Source organism: Typopeltis vanoorti, chromosome 16 (assembly GCF_054136105.1).
Source record: "Typopeltis vanoorti isolate ZY-2024b chromosome 16, IOZ_Tvanoo_1.0, whole genome shotgun sequence".
In the NCBI taxonomy this organism is placed as follows: Eukaryota; Metazoa; Arthropoda; class Arachnida; order Uropygi; family Thelyphonidae; genus Typopeltis; species Typopeltis vanoorti.
Genome location: NC_143564.1, coordinates 18,253,776 through 18,273,569, shown reverse-complemented (window position 1 = coordinate 18,273,569; position 19,794 = coordinate 18,253,776). Strand labels below are relative to the sequence as shown.

The window sequence follows — 19,794 nt, the reverse complement described above, 5'->3', positions numbered from 1 at the left end:
GTCAAACCATGTATATGCTAGAATTCAGGCTAAAGGACACAGTATTAAATAAGTCTAATTCTTAGTCTATTAAATATGTATAATCTTATTTTGTAATAGATGTGACATAGCATGTTAAAGTATTGCTCTGGCTTTGATCTAATATATACAGGGTGTTCTGGATAAATTTGACAGTTTCGTAAGGAAAAAGAAAATCTTCTTTGTATCTATTAAATTTAATGAATTGACAAAAAAACATTACAGGCAGAGTTAATTACAATACTATCAACAAGATTTACTCAAAATAACCACCATTAGCATCGATCACAGCTTCAATTCTGCTTCGGAACCTCGAACAAGCTGATGCTACAGTCTCCCTGGGAAGGGCCGCAAAAACTGTTTTAATTTTATCCATTAACTGGGCTTTTGTATTACTGGAAGTGCGATTGGTGTCTTTTTCAACTGCGCCCCATACAAAATAATCCATGGGGTTAAGGTCTGGGGAGTTTGGAGGCCAAACATTTGGACTGGTGAAGTCATAGAAATTTTCAGACAACCATTTTTGACTTTTCCCAGAGGTGTGGCAAGGGGCCGAATCCTGTTGCCATACATACGGCCTACCATTGGCTACCCTTGTTATCCAGGGCTTGACTACAGTTAGCAACTCCACGAACAAAGCCCGAATTCCAATGCCAGGGTTCTTCAACACCTGTTCCTGCAGATTTGCGAGGAATTCTGCTGTACGAACGCAATCAGATCGTCTGCTAGGGATCTTTCTTCTTGCTACATCCTCGTAGTCACCATTGCAAGTCTCTAGTTCATGCCTGATTGTTTTTACTGTATTCAGGGAGCATTGGGCAGCAGTCGTAATATCCTTATTTTGATGGCGGGCACGAATCATCATGATACAAGTTATTCTCTTCCATGATTCAGGTGGGTTCCAGCTATCCATCCTTTCTGACATCTTGTATATGAATGAAGAAGGGTCCAAACTTTTAAATGAAGAGAAGTGTGTGTTAATACATGTAACTTATGGAAAAATATAATTAATTATAAATATGTCAAATTTATCCCGAACACCCTGTATATTATATGTCAAAGAGATGGTCCGTATAAAGTCTTAAACTACCAAAGCATCTGGTTTAATGTGGTAGTTAAAAGAAAGTTCACTCACCTTTTAGCCATTACCTTTGTTACTGCTGTAGAAAACTTATTATTGAGCTATTGTTAATTATAAGTGGGAGGAGTCAAGGAAAGAGAAAAAAAAGAAAGATTTAGAGAAGAGCTACAAAGAAGAGAAAAAACTTGAAAGGTTAAGAAAAAGGAATAAAAGATCAACAAAAAAAAAAAAAAAGTGAAAGAACTTTTTTCTTTGTTGATCTCAATCTGAATGCATTATTTTATAGCACATTATCATTCGCCTTTATTAAGTTTTATATTGCAAACAGGCCATCTTTCTTACCTTTTTTTCTTTCACTTTCCTTAACCTTTCACCATATCTCTTCTTCTTTTTTATCCTGTTTGTTTCTTTTTCTCTTTCCTGATCTTTCACATTTATACAACCCCAGATAGAATTTTTCAACATAGCAGAGATTACAGCCACAGGTGAGTGATTCTTTATTTTCTGGGTGTACTTTCAGTTAACCATCCTAAACACCCATATGGATAAAATATATCAATTAATTTATACTTTGTATTCATGTTATTTCATGGTCATCCATGTCATTATTGATGTGTAAATATGTCCAGGTCAGTAATAGAGGTTAAACTACAGTTTCTTAATTACTCATATTTTATATTTTAGTAAATTCAGTAAATTAACTAACAGCATTCGGTAATTTTGTCTTGTTACTCAGTTATTCTCACCTACTGACATAAGTAGCTACAGTCTGAGATATAATTGTTGCATAACTCAGTATATTAATTATACTGTACAATCAGCAAGATTTGTTTAAGAATATTATGGAGATTATGTTTTTAATATCTTAAATATCTTCTTAGGGTCACCTCTTTCTACTGTTTCTTCAAGTGTATCTAGTTCTCCTCCACTGGTGATAAATCCTAGTAGCAGTCCTATATTAAAAGCACAGCTTTCTGCACCTCCACGTCTTCTTTCATCTCCTCCTCACAAGCAGCAACAACAACAACAACAGCTTCAGAGTTCTATTAGTCAACCAGTGTCGCCATCACCACCGCCATCTCCCCTCTATCCTTCTCCAACATCAACACCTGCTCCTCAACATTCTACAAATCCAGGTTCCAGTACACTTATCAAAAGTCTTCTAGCCAGTAAAGTTACACGAAATCTTCAGCGGCAGCAGTTATTACAACAGCAGAATGTTAGCAATGCCAACATTCCATTAAGTCACAATAACAGCGTTTCACCTAATCAAAATAATTCCAGTCCTACCTCACCGTCTGTAAAAAACCTTCAACATATTAAATCTGGTGTTCCAACTTCAAGAACTGTCATTCAGGCATGGTCAACTCCAAATAAAGGGAAAGTTCTATCTGCATCAGCTATTTCTAGTCGACTAAAAGGAAATTCTGCGATGGCATCAAAATCATCTAAGGCAAAGTGCCGAGCAGGAACTGTTACCACAGCACGTCTGAATGGTGTGCAGCGAGAAGTGCAGTTAGAGGTAAATGTATCTTTCTTCTGTTGATCATATACAAGATTAAAATTTATAATTAACTTCTAACATTCAGAATGATACTCCAAAACTATCACCTAACAGATACAACTATAAATAAATTTTAAAATAACTATAATTATTTAAACTAGTTATTTAAAAATAATTACTTAAAACTAGATCTGTGGTAATCTCATCATTGATTTAAATTTTTTTTTTAAATTGTACAATCAGAACTGTTGCCAGATTAGATCATGCATTGAGGCAAACAATTAAATATCGCCTATGATAGATTATAAGACAAAAATATAAGAAAATCTCCAATTGCTATTTTGTTTTTATTACAAGTGAAACATTAATGCAAAATTATTACGTAATAATATGAATTAAATGTTTTCCATACGGGGATATCGCACAATAAAACTGTTTATAATCTCTTCTAAATTTAAATCATAAGCTATATCTGCCTCTATTGATATAGTTGCTAGACCAACCAATCTTTCTTCAGTCATTGCTGTTCGCAAATAATTTTTAATCAGTTTAAGCTTGGAAAAACTTCTTTCCGAACTTGCTACGCTAACAAAAATTGTTATGTATTGACAGCGCCTACCGCATTATGGCTGAACGAGCTCCCTTATTAAGCCACACAGAGAGGCAGGTTGCCTCTATGCTACACCCTATCGACGCTGCTGTGTACAATGCAATGAACTATATCACTGAATGAATCGCATTGCTTAAGGATCAATACAATATACAACATGTAAGGAATACAGAAAACTGACTACAGCTTCACTGTTTTGTGAAGCATTTAAGAAAAAACGTACCTACTTGAAAGAACTGTGAAAAGTACATGCTGCTGAACCAACCAACTAAGATTCTGTATCAGCTCAAAATTAAATCCATGGTGATGGTACAGTGTAAATAAAACATCCAAATGCACCTGGCCATGCAATTTTCCTTGTGTTTGTTGTTGTTGTATTCTCAGTATGAGAAAACAGCAACGTATCTTATACTGAGAATGAACTGGCATGATTGATGCTACCGTCACAACTGGTCAGGAGGCATGGAAATGAATTAAACTTTAATGTCTTCTTAAATACTATCAGTGTTTATCTTCTTTGTATATATTATAAAAACTTTCCTTTTATATACTTATTCTTTTTTTTTTCTTATTATATTAAAATGAATTACTTGTATAAAACTTTACCCAGTGTAATTTAAATCAAATGAAAATTAATAAACAGGTAGGGGTATTCATTTCCCCACATTTGTTCTTAGGGATCCACATCTTGTTTAGTAAGTAATTTAATATTCATCTACATAAATAAAACTGGTTGATTTTAATCAGGTTTCTTATCGTGGTGTTTCTATGACTAATTCAAAAAGAAAGTAAGCAAAGCTTGATTCCAATTAAAAAAAAAAAAAAAAAATTAAACTTTTGGAAACTCAATTAGTATTAGAAAATGTCCCTAACTGATTGTATTTCTTAACATAAAATATCAGTAGATTAACGTCTTAGGATTAATAAAAAAAAAAAAAAAAAAAAAAAAAAAAAAAAAAATCTGTATTTTGTTTTTAGGGGTGACATATGCAGGCTCACTTCTAGTGGTAAAATATGACCTATTGATAAAGTGTGGAGTATGGGACTAGTGGGTCCTAGCAAGAAAAGGTTGAGAAACACTGCTCTAAAATATAGAGGGGGAAAAAATGTTATTCTCAAAATCAGACACTTCATTTCAGCTCTCCAAGAGTTAGCCTCGTCTCCTCTCCTCAATATATGTGCCATAAAAATAAAAAAGAGGAAGAAAAAAAAAGGAAAGAAAATTACTCATTTATACACACACACACACACACACACACACACACACACACACACACACACACACACACACACACACACAAACAGTTACACCCCAAGTTACATATAATGCCTTCCGTAAACCTTTACATAACTGGAATTTTACGTAAGTCGAATTTGTAAATTACATACATGCAATAAAATGTTCAATGGCTACTCATGCCTCTATCTTACATTAATTTTTTTGCCATTAATCAGATATTTTTCATTTTTGGGGTGATTAAAAAAAATCAATTATAAAAAAATTTATCAATTGTATTTGAATAATATAATATATACATATACATACTGTAAATATGAAAGTATGAAAAATACATAATATAAAAGAATACAAAAACAAACTGAAATATTCACTTTTCAAATAAAAAAATCTTGGTAATAATTGTGCCCTTCAACGCTACCACACCTTTCGTGCTTTCAACAATGCGAACTTCACTATTGTATTCACTGTCAAAATAGGTCGATTTATTTCCCGAGCTATTGTTATAGAATTTTCCTGTCTTCATACATACGAATTATTTTCAACTTTTCTTCTAAAGTAATTGCAGACCTTTGTTTTTTAGATTTATTACCAGTGCATTTGGTTTTGCATTTGCATTCCATTTTAAGGGTAAAAAAATAACAATACTAGCAGTGATAACAAGTGACTGAGCTAACTGCGCGAGGCATCTACTACTGTATTGCAATAAGGCTGTCAAAGACACACCTGTGCAAAGCCACAAACGTGTTCATATGCACTAGTAGATTTGTTACGTAACTCGAGGTGTAACTGTATATATATTATAGTCTTCTAGCCGTTTTTTATAACCATTTATGGTTATAGGCCTCCCTTCATTTGTCTCCATCTTTCATGCTTCAGCCATCTCTTCCAGATGCTCAGTGATGTGCCACAGCAGTCCTTACCATGTGGGATGGTCTACTCCTTCTTTTTTCCAGGAACTTTGCCTTATTACTGTTTTGAGGAGTCCTCTTTCCATCATTTCAATGTGTACAAAGTATTTCAACTTTCTTCTGTTAATATCCTTAAGTTCTGCTGATCCTTTCTAACACCCATCCATTTGTCTGCCTTTCAGTATATGATATCCTCAACAGCTTTCTGTAACACTAAGAAGCTATCCTTTTCCTGTCTGACTTCTTTAGGTTCCAAGACTCACATCCATAAGTCTCTATTGGAAAAACAGCTGCATCCAAAATCCTCAACTTTGTTCCTGTAGAGATAGATCCATCCTTCCAGATTTTAGACACTTGGCTGTTTTAAATTTGACAGTTGCTTTGTTATCTTTATAATAATTTCTAATTAAGGTTTGTATTTCTGAATCTAACATCATAGATTTTAAGATGTGTATTTTGTTTCTATCAATGGAATCAAATGCTTGTTTGAAGTCAATAAAACTGCAGTATATAGGTAAGTTCTAGGCCCAGTATGTTTAGACCATGATATTAAGTGTAAAAATATGAGCTATAGTAGACCTCCCAGGTTTGAAGGCGGCTTGATCTTCTCCTATTGTCTCATTCATTAAAGTCTGGATTCTATTTTGTATAATGCATGTGAAGATTGTGTAGTTATGACTATGATTTTTGTAGCAATGTTATAGGTCTATAATTTTCACGCTTTCATTTATCTCCCTTTTTGAAAATTTGCATTATTAATAATACAAATTTTCAATGTGCATGCTTTCTTCATTTTGATGCTCAGTCCATTAAACTAGAAACCATTCTATTTTTTCTAAAATCACTGGTCAAATAATAGAAACCTCAGCTGGTCATTCACGTGGTACATTTACATGATTTTATTTTATTTTATTTTATTTTTTCCAGAATTGTATCTATTTGGGTGTCGATTCATGAATTAATTTTATACCATTTATTTTCTCCCCTGTGAGAATGTTTTCTCTCACTGTTGTGAGAGAAAATTTTTCTTCTAGTAGGTTTTTTGAACAGCTATTAGAAGATATGCAGGTATAGAAATATCTGACCAAGGTTGAAGTTAAACATACACTGTCAGGTTTCACATAAACAAAAAACATGTACAAAAAACCTGCATGCCCTAGCCAAAACAGAATTTTCTAAAAAAAATCACACAAAAAATTGCATAAGTTGAATACTCATAACTTAAAGTATTACTGCACAAGGGTGGTCTGAAAATTTCTCAGCCTAACAATGAAAAACTAATTTAGAATTTCAAAATTATTTTTATTTTTCAACATAATCTCCCTTAGGACTAATATGTTTATTTCAGTAAGATCTGGAAAATACCCCTCTACAGCTGCACTCACCTCTTGATTTGAAGAAAATGCTGACCAGCACGGAAGAGTTTTAGTTTTGGGAAGAGATAGAAGTCAGAGGAAGCCAAATCTGGGGAATAGGGTGGATGTTCCAATAATTCATAATGCAGATCCCTTAATTTTCCCATTGCCAAAACACCTTTGTGGGCAGGTGCATTGTCCTGATGAAAGATGATTTTTTCTTCTGCAAACCAAGTCTTTTCTCACTAATTTTTTCGTCTAATCTGTTGTCAATTATTGTTTTACCCTTTTCAAGATAATTAATAAACAAAATGCCTTTAGCATCCCAAAACACTGATGCCATGACTTTTCCTGCTGATGAAACCGACTTTTTTTTTTTTTTTTTTTTTTTGTGCTAACCAACCGGCTTCTGTCTACTGTTTTCACTGCTGTTTGGGTTTCTGGTGTGTAATGGTGAATCCAAGTCTCATCCATAGTAATAAATTGATGCACATAATCAGTTTTATTCTTGTTAAAATGCTCCAAGCACTGTTCAGAGTTTTTCATGCGAGTTCATTTTTGATCTGCTGTGAGCAAGCGTGACACCCATCTTGCGCAAAGCCTTTTCATTTGCAATTCTTCATGCAAAATATATCCTACACATTCTTTTGAAATGCCTATAGTCTCAGAAATTTCACGCGCTTTGACTCCCCGGTCATCCAATACCATATCATGCCTTCAATCGATGATTTCTTGTGTTGTTATACTTTTTGGATGTCCTTCACGTCGATCATCTTCAAGGCTGGCACGGCCATGTTTAAACTATGCAGTCCAATTCTTAATTGTCGAAAACAAAGGAGAAGAATTCCCATAAAATTTTATGTGCTTCGAATGAATTTCTTTTGGCATTCAACTTTCTTTTAGAAAGAATTTTATAACTGCACAATACTCAATTTTATCCATTTCAAGGAATACAAACGACACTTTTGCTTCAATTAGCTGTATAAAGCAAACTACTTGATAAGAATGACTTGCAATTTCATATGGATGCTTATGACAGATGTACCAACTTAGAAAAAAAAAAAACCTTGCCGATAGTGTTGCCATCTATGGTCGAGGCCAAGAACTTTTCAGGCTATCCTTGTGTGTTGTAATGGTGTTAATATTATTGAGATTTACTTTTATTTATATAGAGGATATTATCATAATATTAATCCTTCCAGCTGTGCCATTGATTATATATAGGATTTTTATTTATTTTATTTAATTTCTGTATTTCTAACAATTATTTTTAATTTCCAAGCGTTTTTATTATATTTATTTATTGCACAAGGGTTCACTCCAATTGGTGCAATGACCTCTTTTTTACTATTTCTTTCAGAATCCAAATAATCACCGACTCAAGACCAAAATAAACACATTTAATAAAACACAAACAATATATATATACACACTTCAAACAACTTTACATAACTATAACTAACTACAGAATTAATTGGATCCAAGGCCTTTTTATAAAATAAACTTACACTTACGACTAGACTAAACACTTTGTTTGCACAATGACTTATTCATCACTCATGTAGCACACATTAAATCTTCCTGACTCAATTCTGTCTTCTCTTCAGTAGAAATAATAGTTAGATCCGGCATCCTTAAGACAGATGAAACTTCCTAATCAGAGTTTTCTCGAACATAAACAGCAATTTCTTCTTTTATTCACTAATGCTTATTGACAGTCTTAACACTTCCACTTTAAAAAATTCACAGTTCTACGATTCCCTTTTCAGAATCTACTACTAATCTTCCAGTTAGCGGTTCCTCAAATATTCCTTTTAAAACATCTATAGCAATATTTTCTTTTATTTATCAATACTTATTTTACTTTGAAACTTCATAGTTCCACGATTCCTTTTTCGGAATATACTATTAATTTTCCTTCGACTGTCTTATAAAAAAAAAAACTCGGTTTCCTCCGAATCTAAATGTCTGCCGGCTTGTGTTCTAATTTCCTCTTTTCGAACACTACCTTGTTTATTCCCGTTACTCTGATACCGAATGCTGTTCTTGTCAGCTGTCAATCACACATCAAACTTCTCGGTGAGCATGCGCACTCCTTGAAAGTGATAAACAAGAAACTAAATACAATGGCTGATACAGTGTCTCCGTTAGCGACAAGAGAATGTCTTTAAAAAAACACAAACACTTAATATTTTAAACTACAAATGAATTGTTTAAAGTAACACAACTATTTAAATCTGGTAAGTACATAAATTTTTAAGTGCTTTACATATCACTTTTGACAAAACAATTTCAATAACGGGCACATTGCAAGTGCCGACAATGCGTGTTATGAAACTAAAACTAATAAACATACTAACATAAACAATACGTAAAAATATTCAGAATTTTAAATTATGATTATTTTTACAATGGTGTCTGGTAAGTTTAACTTGGAGTATTACATACGTTTCATGACATTAGCAAATCAAGTTGAGCACGCATGCTTTGAACTTTAGCAGATGATAAATAATGGTATTCTCTTGGTGAGGCATGTTAATAATTAATTCACACAGGAGTAAAAATTAGTGGTTCAATATTATAAATATGTTGAACATCAAGGCATACAATGGATCCTTCTGTAACAACCAACCATAATGCCAAATATTTTCCTTACGTCTTCTCATTTAATATCGTTGGTTCTTCCATATCATAACCCCCCCTATAATTAGACTCAGAACTCTTGTAACTCTGTTCTCTGGTCTCCATTCTTTTATACATATACCTTTTATACCAAGGAGTAAAAATTAGTGGTTCAATATTATAAATATGTTGAACATCAAGGCATACAATGGATCCTTCTGTAACAACCAACCATAATGCCAAATATTTTCCTTACGTCTTCTCACTTAATATCGTTGGTTCTTCCATATCATAACCCCCCCCTATAATTAGACTCAGAACTCTTGTAACTCTGTTCTCTGGTCTCCATTCTTTTATACATATTTTATTTCATAAAAAAAAATATATATATATTTTTTACTTCTAATTCTAATCATATATTAAAACTGGTTGATGATCATCTTGTGTTATAAGGATAGCTTGGTGTTTTGGCTGACTTCTATCTTGTTCTGTATAAATATAAATTGATTCATCTATCATCCAACCATACCAGCATCATTCATTTTTTATTTTTATATGTGATTTGGCATGAAGGAAAAGCTTGCTCTTGTTGGAAACCTGAACAGCAAAATAAGAATCCGTCACATACTTAATTTGGGAAATGAAGAAAAACGCAAAGCTAATGATGATGATGATGATACTAAGTGCCTGCTAGATTTTTGCTCTGAGCATGGATTACTCATTAATGTCATGTTCCAGCATAAAAATGTGCATATATTCTCATTTAAAGAACAGTTCATAAAAACAAGAAGTCTTATTGGAGCACATTTTTATTGATATGTTCAAATTGATCTAGGATACAGGAACATACAGAAGATTTCAAAGCAAGTGACTATCCCCTACTTACTGTTGATCAAAATGAAAATGAGTTATTGAAGGATTTAAAAAAAAGGGTACCAAAAGTTTTGAAAAATTCAAAATTAACTAACTTCCAATGTGAACTGTAAATGTATATGCATATATATGAATAGTGGGGGAAAAGAAAAAGCTTTTTTTGTGTGTGTGTTGTTGTCCTAATGTGATCTTTATCAGAAATCATCCAATATATGCATCCTTAGCATAGAAGCCATTCTTTAAAAAGTGTTCCAAAAATTTATGCAGACCTACTTAGAAAAAGGCTAAGAAAAACAGAAGCAAATGACATTTGATACGAAATGTTGAAATATTTTCTGTAAAAGTTTTGCAGTGACCATAGTGCAAAACTTAATTGTTCTCTAGTTCGTTTTAATTTTAATGTTATCATTATCTTTACTTCAGAATCATGCACTTGTTGGCTTACTGTTTTTTCACATGATTTATTGTTCATATCTTATATCAGCTATTATTTTAACTTTACTTGCTTAATCCTCTTCACTCCACCTGGGAGCATAGGTCTTCCACCACCATTTTCCACCAGACTCTGTTTTTTTGCTTCTGCTTTTATTTGATTCCAATTTTTATTAATATTTGTTATTTCTTTCAGTATTGTTCTTTTCCATGTTTCTCTTGTCCTTCCTTGTCTTCTTTTACCCTGTGGGTTCCAATCTAGAGCCTGTTTTACTATTATTTTATCATCTTTCCTCAACACATGCTCCAACACCATCTCCATTTCCTGTCGCGTATCTGTTGCAACATGGGTTTCTGGTTTGTTCTCTGCCATAGTTCTTCATTTGATATTTGTTTTGGCCAATATATTCCCAGTATCATTCTTAAACACTTGTTTAGGAAGACCTGGATATTGTTAACTATCTTTTAGTTTAACATCCACGTTTCTGATCCATACATTAGTATTGCCTTTACATTTGAGTTAAATATTCTCATTTTAGTTTTTATAGACAAATTCTTGTTTTTCCAAATATTTCCAAGTTAGTTGAAAGTTGAATAAAGCCAGCTGTTTCCTTCTATTTATATCTTGAGTAATTCCTCCTTTTATTGATACTATTGAACCAAGGTATATAAAGTGTTCCACTTCTTTAAGTGGTGTTTCTTCTATTGTTATTTGTTTATTTTGCTTTGCATTTATTTTCATCAGCATCGTTTTATTTTTATTTATCCTAAGACCAACTTTTTTGGCTGTTTCTACAAGTGATGTTGTTTTTTGCTCTAGATCTAGATCGTGGAGTTATTGGATTATAATGGTTTTGAAGTAACCATTGTAATCCTGTATTTCCGTGAGATACTTTTCTCATCACCCAGTCTATGACAATTAAAAACATAGTAGGGGAGAGTATACAACCTTGCCTTACTCCTGTCTTTGTTAAAATGGTTCTGAAAGGGTATTTCCATGTATTATTTTAATTTCGAAATCTTCATACATTTTTTAAATTATTGTTATTATTTTTTCTGGGAGTCCATAATGTCTAAGTAATTTCCATAGGGAAGATCTGTTTAAACTGTCGAAAGCTTGTTCAAAATCAATAAAATTTAAATATAAGCTTGCTTGCCTGCCATTCCAATGATTGCTCTATGATAATTCGTAAAGTAGCAATGTTGTCGGTGCATGATTTATTGGCTCTAAATCCTGCTATTCTGGTCTTAGTTGTTTTTCTATTTCTATTTTTCTTTCTAGTATTATCCTTGCTAGTATTTTACTCATAACACTCAGCAATGTTATACCTCTACAATTTTTGCATTCAGATAAGTTCCCTTTTTTGGGTAATTTTAACCAGTAATCCAGTATTCCATTCCTTAGGCCACTCTTCTTTCTGCTATATCTCATTTAGTAAGGGATATAATATCTCTGCTATAAGTTTTGGATTTGCTTTTAGTATATTGCCTGGTATGTTGTCTGCTCCCAGTGCTTTATGTGTTTTGATCTGAGTTATTGCTTTTGTTATTTCGTTCAAATTTATATCTAATGCTGCACCTTGTTCATTTAATCTAGGCTCTCTGGTCACCATCAGTCATTTCTTGAAATTTCTCCGAGAAGAATTCTGCCCATCTATTTATCTGTTCCTTTTCATTTAATAATAGTTTTCCTTCTTTATTGTATATAGGAGCTATCCATTTGTTTCTTTTTCCACTTAATTTCCTTGTAATATCATACAACTTTCTAGTATCATTTTTATATGTAGCATCCTCTGCCTCTTGTGCTAGATTCTCTATGTATTTTCTTTTATCATTTCTTGCACTTCTTTTTATTTCTTTGTTAATTGCTCTATATCTTTCTGCTTGTTCTTGTTCAACATTTTTGCCGATCTGTAACAGTTTATCTTTTATTCTGTTCTCTCCTCTATTTTTAATTTAGTGTTTTCTGATATCCATTCTTTGTCTGTATTAGTTCGAAATCCCAATATCTTTTCTGATGTGCTTATTAGTATGTCTTTAATCTTAACTCATTTCCCCTCTATGTTATCTCCTTCTCTTTTTCCGAGTTTATCTCATTTATCCTGTAGAGTTATAAATTTATTTCTAATCTCTTTGCTTTTGAATTTTTCAATTCTAAACCTCTTCCTATTAGGCACTGTTTGTTTATTTTTAAATATTTTTACTTTTATGGTAGCTGTTAGGAGAAAGTTATCTGAATATGCCTCGGCTCCTCTTTTAACTCTGACATCCAGGAGTGATTTCCTCCAATTCCTTGTTATAAGTACATGGTCTGTTTGGTTCTTTGTCTTTCTATCTGGTGCTATCCATGTCCACTTATGTATTTTTTTTATGTTGGAAGAAACTCCCTCCTATTACAAGCTGATTGAACATACAAAAGTCTATAAGTAACTCTCCATTTTCATTTATTTCTCCTGTATACTTTCCCATAACAGTTTCTTTATTGGTATTATCATTTCCAACCTTAGCATTAAAGTCTCCAATTATAAGTTGCATATATTTTTTATTTGTTGTTTCTATACTTCTCTGTAGCATGTTATAAAAATTATCCTTTTCTTGGATTGCATTATTTGTTGGTGCATATATAGCAGTTATTGTGATGTTCTGCTTGCCGACTTTAAATCTATCGTTTAGTATTCTTTCGGATATTTGGTTCCACTCCATTGGTGTACCATAAGCTTTCTTTGTCATCATTGGTGCAACTCTCTTTGTGTGGTCATTTGTATTTTGGTTCCCAGAGTAGATTAAGTAGTGACCAGAGTTTAATTTGATTTTTCCAGTTCCTATCCACCTCGTTTTGCTTAATCCCATTATTTCTAATCTGTATTTTTTTTGAACTCTCAAGACTTGGTATGTCTTCCCAGTTTCAGACATGGTTCTAACATTCCAACATCCCAGTCTAAGCTTGTCTTTTGGTAGGTGTCTGTCACTTTTTTCCTCACCTCTGCTTCCCCAGAAGAGCTTTCATAGAGGTGCCTCATGTTTGTGGCAGTGTGTGTTCTATTTTCTGCATTCAGTATCACATTTTGGAAGGTTTCAGTTTGCATAGCAAAAAACAAATTTTCTGCGACTGGGTTGCTAGCCCTGCACTCAACCCTCCCCATTTATCTGGGCTTGGGACCAGCATGCCAAATTTTCACTAAGCATGGCTGGGTTATTTTAACTTTGTGATGTTTTACTATTTCTGTTTTTTTTTTTGTTTTTTTTCCCAACTTGTTTCTGAAATTTGTATATATTTCTTTGCCAAAGAAGAAAAAAAAATTTTTCTTTTCTGACCTCACATTCCATGAATCTTACATGCATATTTGATTCGAGTCCACATATCAGATTTCGTTAAGAATTTAAGACTAAGCTGATACCTGCTATCTTAAACAGTATAACAGTACAAGGAAATTTCAGTGTTATAATTCTAAAACTGAAAGAAACTATTCAACCTCTTGCAACAGATATCAAAGATATTACAGAACTGTTTTAATGAAAAAAGTAAGTTTGCTACTGTTCTAATTGTTTTTCTTTTCTCTTATTTTTATCAACTATATTTTATCCATCTTGTTAATTAAACGTCTGTTTTTTTTTTTTTTTTTTTTGCAGTTTCCTTCCTTTTTACAATTTATATAATGAAATTATATTTAATTTATTTTATATTTATATTCTTTTTCATGTGAATTTTATTCATACACCTCATATTTGTCCTTGATATGTCTGCTGCTGCCATAACTAATAAGTAAATGCCACACTACATCTCTATGCTGTCTCATTGCATGCACACACACACACGAAGCATGACAGAAGCAATTCTGTCTTGCTTAGTGAATAACTTGAACACTGTAAATTGGTCTGACATTGAAACATTTGAGCAGTTATAATTTTAATGAAAAAATGACATGTTAGCACAATGCATAACAAGCATTGCATAACATTTTCACCACTCAAAGTTGTCCTCATAACTTTTAACAAAAACTGCTGTATTCAGTGCATGAATGGAGAGGAAGATGGTGCCTTAGCCAAGAGGAAGAAATAGTGGAACATTGATAAATTTTCTTTCATTCATTATCATTCAATCAGAAGAGCAGTAATCTCAGGAGATATTTCTTTATTTATTCTTTGATTCTGGCTTTGTGGTTCACTTTTGTGGAGAAAATACACCTAAACATCAGAAGACAGTACCTTAGAACCGGTTCAATAAAAAAATGAATTGAAAGTCAGCTCAGAACAATGATTAAGTGAAATTTTATATGAAGTAACTTTTATTTATTTGTTTTAATTAATAAAGATACCTATTAAATAAGGATAACATAAATTTAGTATGACAAACATCCCTTGAGCAATGAAAAACTCAGTGATAACCAAGTGGTGATTCATGACCAACCTCCTCAGAATTCCATTACATAAATTTTTCTTCATCTGATTTTTCATTTAATATGTTTACCATTCATAAATTTAAAGTTACACACACACAGTGGTGAACAAAAAAAAAATGAACAAGCTGAATTTTCGTCAGGTTTTTGGTTTTTGTTTCAGTTCACAATAATTTTGGTTTTGGTTTAGTTCACTATTTTGGTTGACTACTGCATGTTTATTAATAATACTGGGTGTTTTTAATAGTGTAAAAAAGTTGACATTTGTAGTGTTTTATTCATTTTATGTAGCTATGAAATGGACACATCTCTAAGAAAGCATTCAAGAATATGTAGTCTTTTTCAACTCACATCCATGACTCAAAGACAAATTGCCAATCAGTGTGGTGTTGATTTGGGTACTGTTAATGTGATTTTAAAGAGGTTTAGGGGGACATGTACCTTTTTCTCCTGACAGAAAAGGAAAATGTGGGCATAAAAGGAAAACTACACTTACTCAAGATTGTTTAATAGTTAGGAAAAGCAAAATGAATCGAAGTTGTCTGCTGGGTGTGCTTAAGGGTCAAAACTCTATAACTGAGAGGAGACTTACACATAGCCTTTAAAGGAATTCAGAGAACCAACCAGGACCTATGACCTAATGTCCACTCCCCACCTTCCTCACCTCACCTTGTGGTGCACCCTGTGAGGTATCTACCTGAATACTGAACGAACAAGGATGAGCTGGCAATTTGGGATTTAACAGAAAAAAATTGTATCCTTATTGGCTTAAACCACAATGTAAAATGATGGTACAACATGACAGAATATCATGCTGGCTGGAGCATAGCCCAGTTAAACACATAAACAGGTTAAACTGGTTATTACTAACACAATGTTCAAACATAAAAATGTGAAGAAATTCACATGGAGAGAAGAGGCAAGGAATAAGAAAAATCTCATTGAATACGCTATTCTTGATAGTAATGTTTTCTCACTGGTGCAGGATACTAGATTATACAGAGGATATGAAATTGGAAGTGAACACCATTTAGTCTTGAGCAGGATAAAATTGAATTCCATATTGAAAAGAAGAACATGTAAGAAAGTTTTAAAATGAATAAAAGTTGAGCAGCTCTTAAATGTGAACTGTAGACTAAAATACACAAATATTATTCAAGAAAAAATGAAAGAGTTTGAGAACAGGAACCAAACCTTGAAGATTCAGTAGCATATACTGAATAAAACATTGAGTGATTCAGCCAGAGAGGCATGTGGTGAGGTTGTCTGCAAGGATAGAAAAATCAGAACTCCCTGGTGGACACAGGAAGTTAAAGAGGCAGTGAAGGAAAAGAAGAAAGCATATCAAAAGTTCCTGGCAAATAAGTTCAGCTTGTGCTTTTAGAGAATACAGAAACAAATGTAAGAAAGATAAACACTGTGTGAAACGGGCCAAACAAAAGTCATAGATGACTTTGGCAAGAACATAGAAAATAAATATCAAGAAGTGGCAAAATATTCTGGAGATTGTTGAAGAAGCTTAGAAATCGAGTAAAGAGTGCTGTAAAAGGAATTAGAGATGATAAAGGTGACATGAAAATTGTTAAAAAAGATATCCTTGGTGTATGGAGTAATTACTTTGAAAAAGCTAAATGAAACAATCAGTAACAGCACATTGGTAAATAAAACACTGACCAGGCATGCATTCAGGAATATATATCCATACTTGATTTGTATTAGAAGAAAAAGTATCCATACTAGGAATGTGTTAGTAGAAAAAGTCATCGAAAGCCTGAAACATTCAGAGGCAGCTGGAGTAGATGATATTCGACCCGAAATTCTCAAATATGGAGATATAAAAGTCTTACGGTGGCTGCACTGCATAGTTCAGAAGACCTGGACAGAGGGATGAATTGCAGGTGATTGGAGTAGAGCTCTCATAGTAACCCATATATAAAAAGGGAAATGAAAGTGAATGTGAGAATTACAGAGGTATTTCCCTTTTTATATATGGGTTACTATGAGCTATGAACGGTTGAGGGGGTTGTGGAGGGGAAGCTTGTGAATAATAAACCGGGTTCAGTTCAAATAGAGGCTGTCAGGATCAGATTTTCACTTTACAGCATATGAGAAATTATGAGAATATAACAAAGATCTGTATTTTAGTTTTGTACATTTGGAAAAGGCATATGACAAGGAGCCGAGAGAAAAAGCTATTCAAAACACTACAGTTGTATGGTGTCAGTGGGGCATAATATCATGTACATTATCCCCTCTGTTATTCATTATCGTTATGGATCACATTATGAAGGAAATTGGTATTAAACCTGATATCAAAATTGGAGATGTTAATGTTAGCTGTTTGCTTTATGCGGATGATGTTATACTTTTAAATAAATCCGCTGTAAGTCTGCAAGATTCCCTGACTCAATTGAATAACTGTTGTAATAGATATGGTACAAAGGTCAGCAATAACAAGACAAAGACATTGAAAATAGGCCGAAGCATTGAAAATATCAACTGCATTGTGAACGGAGAACCTATAGAACAAATAAAACATTTCAGCTACTTAGGCACGATTTTTAATGAAGAACGTAAATTAAATATGGAAATAATACGGACAACAGAATCAACAATACTGGTATGGTATGAAGCCAACTGAATAAATTTATGTGGAATAAGAGAGAAATTGGTCAAAAAACTAAATTAGCTGTATACAATCAAAGCTGTATAAGTGAGAGGAGACCTCCACATAGCCTTTAAAGGAATGCGGAGAACCGACCAGGGCTTCTGACCTAATGACCGAACCTCACCTTCTCGTGGTGCACCCTGTTGGGTATCTAGTTGGATACTAAATGAACGAGGATGGGCTGGCAATTTGGGATTTAGCGGACCAAATTCTTATTGGTTAAACCAAAATAAAAAATGATGGTACAACATGACAAAATTTCATGCCGGCTGGTGTGTCGCCCGGTTAAACAAGGCCCCTGTTGTAACAGAACTGGAACAAATCTGAAAATACACCCCAACTCAACATCACCAGAGTTAAAGAACAGTACTATCAACATAAGAAGCCTGAATGGCAAAGAAATGGAGCTAACTGAGGAATTAGATAAGTACCAGATCGACATAATAGGGGTGACTGAAACAAAAAAGACAACAACTGGTGAGATCTTTCTGAGCAATAAATACAAAATGTTATATTCAGGAAATGACAATCAGGGAAAAGAAGGAGTAGCCATAGTATTCAACACAAAATGCGAGGCTAATCTTCTTGAATGGCAGGCAGTCTCAAGTAGAGTGATGTGGGCAAATATGAGAATGGGTTACTGGACAATGAGACTTATTTGTGCCTATGGTCTCACAGAAGGTTTTACTAAGGTAGAACTGGAGGAAGTTTTTGATGCTTTAGAAAAAGCAACTGACACAATGAAAAAGGAAAAGTTGGTCCTTGTTAGGGATCTGAATAGCAGAGTAGAAAATGATTGTCAGACATACAAAAATATTTTGGGAAAATTTGGAGAAAAGAGCAAAGCTAATAATAATAGCAAATATCTGTTGGATTTCTGCTCAGGACATGAACTAGTTATTACTTACACCATGTTCACATAAAAATGTGCACAAATTCACATGGAGAGAAGAGGCAAGGAATAAGAAAAGTCTCATTGACTATGTTATTGTTGATAGTGATGTTTTCTCCCTGGTGCAGGACACCAGAGTGTACAGAGGATTTGAAATTGGAAGCGATCACCATTTAGTCTTGAGCAGGATAAAATTGAATTTCATATTGAAAAAAATAACGTGTAAGAAAGTTTTAAAGCGAATAAAAGTTGAGCAGCTCTCAGATATGAACTTTAGACTAAAATACACAAAGATTATTGAAAAGAAAATGAAAGAGTTTGAGAACAGGAACTAAACCTTGAAGAAAATCCTGATTGATTCAGCCAGAGAGGCATGTGGTGAGGTTGCCTGCAAGGAGAGAAAAATCAGAACTCCCTGGTGGACACAGGAAGTTAAAGAGGCAGTGAAGGAAAAGAAGAAATCATATCAAAAGTTACTGGCAAATAAGTCAGCTTTTGCTCTTAGAGAATATAGAGACAAATGTAAGAAAGCTAAACAGTGTGTAAAACTAACTAAACAAAAGTCATGGGAGGACTTTGGCAAGAACATAGAAAATAAATATCAAGAAGGTGGTAAGATATTCTGGAGGTTGTTGAAGAAGCTTAGGAATGGAGGAAAGAGTGCTGTAAAAGGAGTTTAGAGATGATAAAGGTGACATGAAAAAGGAGAAAAAGATATCCTTGAAGTATGGAGCGATTACTTTGAAAAATTGCTAAATGAAACAATCAGTGATAGCACAGTGGTAAAAACACACTCAACAGGCATAGATTCAGAAATACATATCCATTCTTGAAGTAGAAAAAGCCATCAAACGCTTGAAATATGGAAAGTCCGCAGGAGTAGATTATATTCGACCAGAAATGCTGAAGTATGGTTATATAAAAGTCTTTCAGTGGCTGCACTGCATAGTTCAGAAAGCTTGGACAGAGGGACAAATTCCTGATGATTGGAGTAGAGCTCTAATAGTGCCCATCTATACAAAGGGAAATAAAACTGAATGTCAGAATTACAGAGGTATTTCCCTACTGAGTGTTCCTGGTAAGATATACTTGAGAAACGGTTGAGAAGAATTGTGGAAGAAAAGCTTGGTGAAGAACAAACTGCATTCAGACCAAATAGAGGCTGTCAGGATCAGATCTTCACTTTACGACAAA

General features: G+C 33.5%; 1 protein-coding gene across 2 annotated transcripts in view; it reads left to right on the top strand.

The window, feature by feature from the left end:
* Bap170 (Brahma associated protein 170kD) overlaps window positions 1-19,794 on the top strand; it is a 457,905-nt gene that overhangs the window by 327,264 nt on the left and 110,847 nt on the right. For both annotated transcript variants that reach the window (XM_090406557.1, XM_090406558.1), the window contains one exon: window positions 1,981-2,621. In XM_090406557.1, the coding sequence (XP_090262683.1) occupies window positions 1,981-2,621 (641 nt within the window). The remainder of the gene's footprint in view (window positions 1-1,980; window positions 2,622-19,794) is intronic.